Below are 12001 nucleotides of genomic sequence, written 5' to 3' on the forward strand. Positions count from 1 at the left end.
TGAAAGACCTGAGGTTCCCCTTAAAAAACCAAGATTTCAGTTCTGCTCTGAGTGCAGATAAGTAGAGTTACTATAAATAGGCTCATGGTAATTTAGCTAGTATCCCTCTTTGCCATACTTTCATTCCCACAGGAAACATGGAAATCTGACCTGCTCTTTTGCATATTTGGGCTTTAGCTCCCCAACATAATACTAAAGTTACTCCCCTGACAAATTCACCAGACTTTTCCCCATCAAACAGGCAGCTCAACAGACCTTCATGTAGACACTAGCTCTTTCTTCATTGTCATCTGACAAGTTTTTTTATTTTTGCTTTTCAACCTAGCCAATGTGCAGCACCACCCACAGGTAGTTGGAGAGTACGTAATCCCCAGCACTTTTTAGCTGGAAGTAGCTATATGAAGACAGAGACCCACACATCTCCTGTACCCTATAAAAAATTATGGGTATTTATGTTTCTCAGATGGAAATGATGCAAGAGATTAGGACATGGTGAACTGGCTGGGGAAGTCAGTGTGACCACTCGATCATGGAGTTCCTGAAAATGCACACAAGAGCAGTTACCTAAGCCCTGCACCTGGGACCAATCAGAGGATGCTGTCTTCAAAATTTTTTCTCATGAGACATCAAGCAGACTTTTGATAAAATGGCCTAGACCTGACATCAGCCTGAGGAGTGTGAGATAGAAGAGAGGAGTGTCATTAAGCTCTGGGTTTCTGAGTTCTCTCTTTCACGGTGGTCTCCTCTTACCCTATAGAGTGCAATTCCTTTCCTGTTTTTAATTGGCCTACACTCACTCTGCAGAGCATGTTTCTTTTCTTACCTTTAATAAATGTATAGCCTCACTAAACAAATAAACAAATAATAAAACCTAGGACTGGATGAATTTTACCAGACTTATAATAAAGATTTAAAAATAATATTCCTCAAATTATTCCATGAAATAGAAAGGAGAAAACGCTTCCAAACATATTATACAAAGCCAATATCACTTTGCTACCAAAAACCTGATAAGGAAACAATAGAAAGGAAGAAAGAGAGAAAGGGCGAAAGAAAGAAAGAAAGAAAGAAAGAAAGATTATAGACCAATAATATCCTTGATGAATATTGATGCAAAAATTCTCAATACTTCCAAATTGAATTCAACATCATATTAAAAAGATTATACACCATGATCAAGTTGGTTTAATTTCAAGTACACAAAGTTGGTATAAAACACACAAATTAATAAATATGATTCACCAGATAAATAGAATCAAGGATAAAAATCACATGATCTCAGTAGGTACAGAAAAAGCTTTCAGTACAATTCAATATCCTTACTTGATAAAAACCCAGAATAAATTAGATGTAGAGAAATCATACCTCAGCAAAAGGCATATAGCTAATGTCATACTGAATGAGAGAAAACAGACAGCATTTCCCCTAAAATCAATAAGAAGGCAAAGGTGCCCACTCTTACTACTGTTACTCAATACAATACTGGAAATCTTAGCCAGAACAATTAGGCAACAGAAAGAAATTTAAAAAGTATAAATAGGAAAGGAAGAACTCAATTTATCCCTGTTTGCAGATGATATGACTCTATATTTAGAAAACTTAGTCTACTAAAAGTTTCTTAGAACTAATAAATTCAGCAATATACTGGGATATAAAGCCAATATGCAATAATTGGCAGCTTTTCTATAGACTAATTTACTAATTTACTGAGAAAACAATCCCATTCACAAAAGCCTCAAAAGAAAAAAACCAACCACAACAATGCAGGAATAAAATTAATGAGGAGAAAGACCGCTGAAAGAAAAACTATAAAAAACTGGAGAAATTGAAGAAGACATTAGAAGATGGAGGGCCTCACAGGTTCAGAGATCGGACAAATTAATACTGTGACAATGACCATACTTCCCAAACTGACATACAGTAATACAATCCCATCAAAATACTAATGTCACTATTCACAGAACTAGAAAAAATAACCCTAAAATTCAGATGGAAACAAAAAGACCCTCAACTAGCCAAAGGAATCAAAGCTGAAAGTATCAAAATACCCTATTTCAAATTTTACCAGTGAGCTCTGCAACAAAAACAGTGTAAAATTGGAATAAAAGTAGACACAATGGAGCATAATAGAGGACACAGGAAGAATTCCACAGAGCCTCAGTCCTCTCATTCTAAGCAAAGGTACCGAAGACTGCTGTCTCTCACACTCACACACACACACACACACACACACACACACACTCTTTAAAAAATGATCCTAGGAAACCTGTATATCTATATGTAGAAGATTGAAACTAGATCCCTAACTCTCACCCAGTACAAAAATCAACTCAAAAAGACTCAAAGACCTTAATGTGAGGCCTGAAACTTTGAAACTAGTAGAGAGCAACAGAGGGAAAATTTCCAGATATGTGCACAGGCAAAGACTTCCTGAATAGGGTTCCAGTAGCTCAGGAAATAATAAACTCAACAAATGGGGTTGCATCAAATTAAAAAACTTCTGTACAGCAAAGGAAACAACAGAGTGAAGAGGCAGCTGTAGAAAGGGAGGAAAATCACTTTCAGATATTCTTGTGACAGAAGGTTAATATCTAGAATGTATAAAGAGCTCAACACATTTAACACCAAAAGAACAAGTAATCCAACCAATAAATGGGCAAATGAACTGACAGAAACTTCTCAGAACTATAAATGGCCAGTAAGTACATGAAAAAAAGTTCAACATCTTTAGCCATAAGAAAAACGTAAATCAAAGCTACACTGAGATTCCATCCCTCCCCCAATCAGGATGACTATCTGCAAGATTATAAAAATATAGTAAATTCTGGTGAGGATATTGGTGGGAATGTAAATTAGTACATTTAGAAATCTATATGGAGGTTTCTCAGAAAATTAAAATTACACTACCATGTGATCCACCTACACCACTCCTTGGTATATATGTGAAAGAATTAAAGTCAGCATATTATAGATACACAGCCTTGTTTGTCACAGCACTAGTCATGAGATGTAAGGCACAGAATCAGCCTACATGCCCATTAATGGATAACTGGATAAAGAAAACATGACCTGCATGCCCAATAAAATATTATGCTTGGAGGCTGAGGCAGGAGGATTGCAAGTTTTAGCCTAGCCTGGGCAAAATAGCAACTTAGTGAGACCCTATTTCAAAATTTTAAAAATGGATTGGGATGTAACTCAGTAGAAAGATCCTGGGTTCAATTCACAGTAGCGGGGAAAAACATGAAATCATGTCATTTGCAAGAAAATGGATGGAACTGGAAATCATCATGTTCAGCAAAATAATTCAGACTCAAACACAGCTATCAGGTTTCCTCTCTTTTGTAGAATTTATAAGAAAAGGCTAACATGAAAGTAGAAGGGATATAATTATAAAAGGAGAAAAGGATCAGAGGGTAGAGGAGGGGGTGGGAGAGAAAGGGAAATGGGGAAGATATGATCAAAGTATGTTATATGCGTGTATAAAAATGAAAAACAAATAAAACTGTGATTAGAGTTGTCATATCCATATTAATCCAAGGTTATCTCCTCAAGTTCAGATTCTTAATCACATCTGCTAAGCCATTGTTCCATGAAAGGTCACAGGTCCTAGGGGATTTATATGTTGCCATCTTTGGGTACGGGTCCAGTATTCAGCTTAATCTATCACCCATCTATTGTGCTCCTGGAAACTGTTCCAGTTGATCCCCGGGTGCTAGGATCTCTGATTTCCATTCTGGATTTGCTTTCTCATATAATAATTACATCCATCTTGCCACTGACAGTGAAGTGAAGCCACCTGGCCTCTCCTATTTTGGAACCATATCTTCATAATGAGACACTGAGTAGCTCCAACTGTGGCAGCTTTTCTGATGGTACACTCAGCCTAGAAAGAACAGGGAGCTGAGTTTCTCAACTACTCTAGTGTCCTTGCTAGCAATGTTCTTTGATTTGAAGATTATAGAAGTGTTCCCTGTAATCTCCTGGGAAATATATTTAATGGTGTCTCTGGTCTTAAGCATTAAATCAATTTAAGGACTTCTCAAAGCCTCTCTCACTCTTTTCTCAAAAATTTAATATTTCTCTCACATTGTTTGGCCAATGCCTCTCCCAAGTTTAAGAAATCCATCCTAGCAGTTGGCTTAGGACATCTAGGACATCATATTCCAACCCATTGGAGAGCTTTATACAACTCAATTGCCCTTTCCAGCCTTATCCCCTTCCCCTGTCCACCTGCTCAAGATACCTTCTGAGGCATAAACTGGGTTTCTGTCAGTATATACCAGTCGACATTGCAGAATTTTTGGCAAATAATTTCTTTGCTTCCAAAATAAGAACAACACTTTCCCAGGCAGGCCATGCTGAGATTTTTACCCTGGCTTTATGTCTATAAACTATAAAAAAAGCAAGGCCAAGTCATGATGAAGGCAACTACCATCTGTGAGGCATCTTACATGGAGTTCCTGCATGGTGCTGAGGCAGTGGGGTTGGTTGATGACTCTTGAATGCTGGTGAGTGAGTGACTTCAGGAGGTCCAGATGGCTGTGTAGGGTATGGGCATTTGAGCACATCCACTGTGAGGTCTTTGGGTTCCCATTTCTTCTCTGAAAGGGTCTTGAGTTTAGCATAGTAAATTTGACAGGTCTGGGTAGTAAGTTTTCTCTGCTCCTCTCACAATCAGGCCACGTTTCTAGCCTTTACTGCTCTCTGGCTGTATTGGAGATATATATATATATATATCATAGAGGTTTTCTTAATGTTGTTACATTGTGTCCTGGGTTGCTGATTGATAACTTGGGCTCATTATTTTCTTCCAAGAAAATTGTACTTACAAGCAAAGAACCATCTATGCAGGTTTTTTTAAAATGATAATCACAGCCCTCATTTCTCAATTGATAGGGACATTGTATGAACTCAGTGCAAACCTTTCTCTTATACCCTATCCCAACCCACTGCAGATGAGATCCCCCATGAGTAATGATCCTCTGGCACGCTGAGGGCTATCACATCCCAGTAACCACTACCAATGAAGACTTCTGTTGCTGTCCAGTTCAGGAGTGGTCCAACCCAGAAATCCATCTTAGGGTGTGTACCCTGGACCCTTTCAGTATAAATTATCTTAGTTCAGGTTCTCTCAAAATAGATCCTCAGATGAGGACCAGGTTCTGGAGAGTGGGTAGTTACTTTTAAATTATTTATTAAACTATAAATAATTACATATTTTTATTTAAATATTGCTGATATGCATGAGATCATTTCATAATTATTTTTTAGTTATTTCCCCCATATGCTACACGAATTCCAGATGAATCATAAAGGTAAATAAAGTAAGAATTTAACTGCTACTGGGTTCAGTTAGAACAACCACTTTAAAAAACAACAACACAGTCTTTGCTGCTAATACTAGAAAGCTCACATGTCTGTCTGAAAGTGTGCAGAGTTCAGACTTTAATCCAGAAACTTCCCATTCTCCTCACCACTGTGGCTGCTGGCTCAGTTCCATCTGCTGTCGGAATTTCTAATGTGCATGTTGTGAAAAGCACGGAATTCCTGCCAGCAATGGGCCCTGCATTCAGCTACCTCTTCCTGCAAAATACTGCCTGCATTGTCCTTGTCTGCCCTGTTTGTCTGTCTCCCATTGGGCCATCTCCATGCCCTGATGTTAAGGTGAGCAAGTTGACCACCTTTGCCTTTGGAGAGGTAGAGTTTGCAGACTGAGGTTGACCAGGAATGCTCACTTGGTGTCACTCTCAAATGTCCTCCCAGCTATCCTTGCCTGGTATCTTATTCTACTTGCTTCAAGCTCATTTACATGTAATCTATGTTATAATATCCACTCCCTCTCATATGTCACTGGACATGCAAGTACAGACAAATGATTACTCAAAGTAGTATGTTTTTATTACCGATTTTTAATCACCAAAGAAGGAACTGGAGTTCAACCAAGGAAATTATTTATTGACAAAAAATTTATTGATAAAATCATTTATCAAAGATTTGTGAACAAATTAAAACTCTGTGACAATGAAAATTTTATCAACCAAGGTAGTAAAAAGGATGCTTGTGGGTAAGGAGGAGTTGCTATTTTGGTTTGGCTACATTAGGCAACATCACTAAAACTGAGACTTTTACTTCACAAAAGGAAACTAAGATGTAATGCTTTAAGTCACCTGAAAGGCTACTGTAAGACAAGTGTCAAATGGGGGTAGGTGACTCCACCTCCTTCCCAGACTTATTCCCTCTGATACCTGTTCCCACATCTTAATTTGCTTCCTAACTTGGCTCTGTCTATTTTTTCTTCTTGGCTACCATGACCTGGAGATTGTCTTGTTTCATATGCATGATCTGTGATTTCAGCAACAGCTTTCCTTCCTGGCTTGGGCTTGCTGTCTGCTGAACCCTTTGGCTCCTTGCCCCTGACCTTGGGTGGTTGGTACTCTGAGTCTCTCTGGCTCCCTTCCCACAGCAAGTGGGGATTCTAAACTACAGAAGAAAACACTGTTTAAAAATGCTTTGCAGTTTATTTCAAATATTAAAATAAAAATGCAATATTGTAGCTTTAGATCTAGGGATTTCTTGATTCACTAAATATCTGAGCAAGGAGAGGTTGTGAATTATTTTCTGTATTATGTAAAAATATTTTGAAAACTGATACTAGCATTGAATGAAAAATTTTCTTATAGTGTTCTTTTCTTGCATTAAGAACTTGAGGCATGGATTTTAGTTGAAATTTTCTATTATAGGTTTCTGGTCTTACTCCAGAGCTTCTGGGTTGTAAATTCTATTAGATGTTTTATACATAATCATCATTCTATTTACTCAGGAGAACCTTTATGCTATTCCTGGAGGTACATCCTAATGTGTTTTTCTTTTTGTAGAAACTGGTAGGTTTTAAGAAGAAAGATGTCACTTTATTTAAAGGATTGCTGGGCATCAGTAATTACTCCATAGACACTTCATTTAAGCATCCAGCCAGGACCAAAATGGACTCAAAGTTTTAACTTGGGATGGGTTAAGATTGCTCCAGTGAGGCACATCTCCAATTAGATGAGCCAATTCAGAATATGTACTGACTCATCAGATATGGTAGGCCAGACAGGGTTTGGCCATGGGGGCAGATAGGAAAAAGGGGTGACATTACTCAGTGTTCTATTCTGTATGTGGTGTGTGTGTGTTTGTGTGTGTGTCTGTGTGTGTCTTTGTGTAAGGGGGACTATATGAGATTTGTAAGTCAGGAACATATCTTGTCGTGGGTCTGTTGGACAGACAGGGAATAAACAAATAAAAATCAGAGCACAAGGAAACAAGTTGGTCTTAGGAATAAACTACTAAAAGAAGAAATGTGTCACCAAATCCTTGCTTTAAACGAGTGTCTAGGAAGCTCCTTTGCTAATCCAACCATAATAGTTCAGGGAGTCAGGGAGAGTTTTCTTTATTGGGTCCGTGTCTCCTTTAAACAAGCTTCTCACTCTGTTTTTGAAGAGCATAGATTCAAGGGGAGAGGCTGGTGTCTTCTGGCAGCTGGAGCCCAGGTGATTCTTTGAATCACCACAGTCTGATCAGTTCTCTAAGGCCAAGAGTGAGTTCTCCACAAAGGGCCCTGGGACAATCTATCACAAAAGCTAGCTGGTGTTGGGTCTAGTGGCATGTTCATGGTGGAATGTCTAAATGGCAGGTGGACTCCAGCTGTGGGGCCTGGAATATATTTTTGCCATTCTGTGAGGTATCAGAATTCCCACACTAAAAACAGATATCTATGAGGACATGAACTTGGTTTTCTTCCTACCATTCACTAGTCCAGAGTGAGGGGTGGCTAAGAATATATCTTCCTGGCCAATCATGATTCCAGGTATTGTATTTGGTAGGGAGGATAAAGAACCCATGGAAAATGGGGTGATTAAAAAATAACAGTTTACAAAGTGCTTTCACATACATTTTCACTTGATTTTCACAACAGTCCTGTGAGGTAGGTACAGTATAGAATGTTTTCATTTTTATTTTGCAAAGACAAACATCAAAGATCAAAGAGTTGAAGTGCTTTGCCCACAGTCATGATCATAAGTGCCAGGACCCAGATTTGAAACGTGTCCTCTGACTTCACAGCCTGACAGTCAACTATGGGTCATCATGTCAGGGTCACCAGTCTGGTGACAAACCAGGGAAGGTGTTCAGTAAGTAAACATCTAACTTGTTTAAAGGTCAGGTGGTTTAGAAGTGGCACATTAGTAACTAGCCTCTTCTGGATAACCACAGGAAGTTTCCACCATGAACTGCTGCTTGTTGGCTTTAATCTTGTGGGTGGCTTTGGCATAAAAAAAGATCATCTGTGAGCCACCCTAGTGGGTGATCAAGGAGCACAGAGGAGGGATTCTCATGGCTATCATTACAGTGCTCTAGCACTCATTAGGCTGTTGAATTATCTCACTTCCCCCACTGAAATGTAAACTTCTTAGTCCAGAATTCTTTGTAGTCCCAGAATTTAATACAATGCTTGGCACATAGTAGGTCCTCAATAAACACTGGTTGAGTTCATAAGGGGTTAAGGTTTTTCATGTGATGCTTCCCTATTTTATTTGTAAGTGACTATTTTCATGGCATTTGTATTATATATGAATGTGGAAATAGGAATAGGGACAATTCATTTATCTTGGTGGTGGGTAGTACACAAAGACATTGCAATTCTAGGGTGTATTAACATCATCCAAGTGATCTTTGTTTACAGTGACAAATCTACTAGGTATGGATTCAAACTGGAGGCTCTAAGAATCCATGCAAAATGTATGTATTTGAGGATCACTGAAGGTAAAGGGAATGTCCAATGGCATCAAGGAAAGTAGCCCATTTCCGTAAATATGAAGATAACAGTGTAGTAAATATGGAAAGAATTTGTGACAAAACCCACCAAAAATGATTAAACACAACCACAATTGATTCCACAAGGGTTGGAAGAGGTCACTGTCTTTTTGCATTAAGTTCTGCCAAGGCATGTTCTCCTTGGTCTTCTACGTCTCCCTGGATCCTTGGCTATCAGACATCCCAAGATCCAGAGTGGGGATCATGAATTCCGGACAGGTAGAAGCTGAGGATGAAACACTGCAGGGCAGGCTTGGATCTCAGGGTCAGTGCTCTGACCGGTGCACATGAGTAAGAAGTCCACCACCCCGAAGCATCTCACCCAGGCTACTGGGCTAGCGCAGGCAAGACCCATGGCCTGTGGCTGAAAGCAGCAGTCCTTGTTGCTCTGCTGTCAGTGAATCACAGCGAGGAGGATTTCTGAGGTCACAACCTGGTGAGTTCAGCTTCTTGGAACTGAAGGAGAGTCTTTAATGTAGGACAGTAGCTAGTAGATCTGCTCACCAGTTTTGGGTACTCAGGATCTAATGTGTCCTGGAATCAAGAAGTGGGAAAGAGATCAGAAGTGTTGGTGCTGTTGGAGGTTAGGGATCATCCAGAGGTCCTCCCAGCTGTGCTGATTGGTGCAGACCATGGCTGGATGTCTGGCTTCTCCAGGTATTGCCACCAAGTTTCAAACATGGCTTTAAAGGCCAAGTGTTCCTTCTTTCAGAAATTGTAGTTTCATTCTTCAGGGAAGAGGCCTATGAGAAAATAAAGCACAAGTTCACGTCAAGGTTTGATTCCAACAAAGCTTGGCTTTCTGTGGTCCTGTAACTAGTTATGAAGCATGGACTCCACCTTAACTGTCCACTGTACACAAGGCGGGTGTGATGGCAGCCATTGCAAATCTCCCATTTTGGGCTTTGTAGGTTTTCTGGCCCTCACGAGGCCATCGGAAAGCAGAGAATCCTAGCTGCCAGTTCACAGAACCTGTTTCAGGAAGGACTTTGGAGTTCAATCAGGTTCAAATTAGGATACTTTTGTAGTTTAGACTGGGTAAGGCCCTGGACACCTTTATTAGGAAATAAAGTTGGTGTTTCTCTCACATAGAGAGTCAATAGAGCATTTTTCCAAAGTTGGATTTTCTACACAGTTACACACAAAATCCTTGGGCCTGTTCCCTGAGATCTTGAATCTCAGGCCTTGACTTTTAGTAACTGGTTCCAGGCCTTGTGTAAGCTTTACAATTAATTGATAATAAACATATAAAGCTTACCAAAGTTGTAATCAACCAAATTTGATGTTGTAAAATGTATTTTAGACTGGCCATTGATACGTGCTCTTAAATAAGGAAATTCTCTCTTGAAATCTAAGGGTAGACTCCATATTTCAGTCATTAAGTAACAGAATCATAGACCTTTATATCAACAGCAGAAACCTCAGACGTGGATCCAGAGTGACCCTTAACTTTGGGCAGTCTCAGAAGGGACCGTATTCTCACCTCTGGACCCTCAGCAGGGAAACCTGTCTTGTGTTTATTGATGTGTTTGCCAATGTGAGAGAATTTAGAGAAGACTGATTTTCTCATAGTGTTAGTGGACTGATAGTACTTACCAGTTAGTTAAATATGCAGTTACGTTAGCAGTGCAAATGATTTGAGTTTGCTACTCATAGAAATCAGGTCTAAAGACTTTAGATAGCATCAGACTCTCCTCATTGAACACTGTGAACACTAATTCCTCAAACTTGTTTTTGTTACTAAGTAGATTTGGGAAATGCTGAGTAAGATCTATCTCTCTTGAAGACTTAAGATTATGCAAGTTGTGAAGGCTCTGACAAATCCTGTGCCAAGTAATCGTATTTCACTATGTTTAGCTCAGTGTGTTCCTAGTATTTTGATATGGAGGTTTATTAGCATCATATAGAACTGGTCCTACATTCAATAAATTTTGGGAATTTTGGACTAGCAAATAAAATGGAGAAATATTCATTTCAAAATTTTGTACATTTTCTTCATCAATGTAAAAAGAGTTTAACAATTATTACTACTTCATTACTACATTGTATCAAAATTAGTGTAGGCACTTTGGAAAGAAGGAAATGCACTAGTGTAAGACATGAATCATGCCATTACTAAGCTAAAAACCTGGTTAGGAAGATACTTCTACCATACATAAAACAATGTCAAACGTTACTCATGTAATTTGATCTTCACTGATTTCCTCTAAGAACTTAGCTAAGTAATGCAGATTAGTAGATTTAGTAGCTGCAAAGAGGAAGAGCAAATACTGGAATAATGAAAAAAGAAATTATGGAGGACATAGGACTTATTTTGCAGGACAATGAAAATCTTGAAAGGTTGAGGGCACTTTTGATTGGGAGCAAGAATAGCCCTTTGGCTCCTACAAGCAGGAAGTAAGGCAGCAAACAGTACTTTGGTACATTTTAATCATTTATTTCTAACATATCTTCAGGGCTTCACACTCAAGATCAAAACATTACAGAAGTGTAATTAGTTTTCTTTTTGTGTGCTCTCTACTTCCACTAGAGTTCTTCCTACCTGCCTTATTGTAGTAAGTAGGCTAATTGTCTTGTTTCTGACAACCTCATTGTCTAAGTATTTTACATACTTAGACAATAGTATCTTCATCCATAGCCTCCTGTTCATGGGAGGCCTTCAATAAATAGTTGTTGACTATCAAAAAAATTATAAAGCAAAAATTTATTGACATCAAAATGAAGTTTGCATCCAAAAATAAAGTATTGGCAGATGTGGTGGTGCATACCTATAATCCCAGCACTCAGAAGGCTGAGGCAGGAGGATTGCCATGAGTTCAAGGCCAGCCTGAGCAATATAGTGAGACCCTGTCTAGTGTACAGACTGAGCAGAATTAGAATGTCTAGGCTCTGCACACCATACTGAAGAGTAGGAAAGAGGAAACAAGTGAAGGTTTTTAACAGTAGTGAATAGAACTTTTGAAAGCCCTAATTATGAAGAAACAAACTGGCAGTGATATATATATATATATATATATATATATAGTTTGGAGTGAAGTAAAGATGAAGCAATGTTCAGTTGAAAATATTGTTAAAGCAATTTCATTTTGATGAGATGAGGGTCAAGAAGAAAAGTCGAAGCATTAAGTATGTAAGGATGAAAAGCACA

The 12001-nt window shown here is 38.8% G+C and overlaps 1 protein-coding gene across 2 annotated transcripts in view; it reads right to left on the minus strand.

Moving 5' to 3' along the window:
- Positions 1–5889: 5889 nt before the first annotated feature.
- The window catches only part of Grid2 (glutamate ionotropic receptor delta type subunit 2), a 1480136-nt gene continuing 1474024 nt past the window's right edge, over positions 5890–12001 (minus strand). For both annotated transcript variants that reach the window (XM_087215774.1, XM_021261081.2), the window contains one exon: positions 5890–9596. In XM_087215774.1, coding sequence (XP_087071900.1) covers positions 9438–9596 — 159 coding nt within the window. In that variant the 3' untranslated portion in view covers positions 5890–9437. The remainder of the gene's footprint in view (positions 9597–12001) is intronic.

Source organism: Heterocephalus glaber, unplaced genomic scaffold (assembly GCF_053883595.1).
Source record: "Heterocephalus glaber isolate CG9 unplaced genomic scaffold, H.glaber_assembly_v1.0 deba00001454, whole genome shotgun sequence".
Lineage (NCBI taxonomy): Eukaryota > Metazoa > Chordata > Mammalia > Rodentia > Bathyergidae > Heterocephalus > Heterocephalus glaber.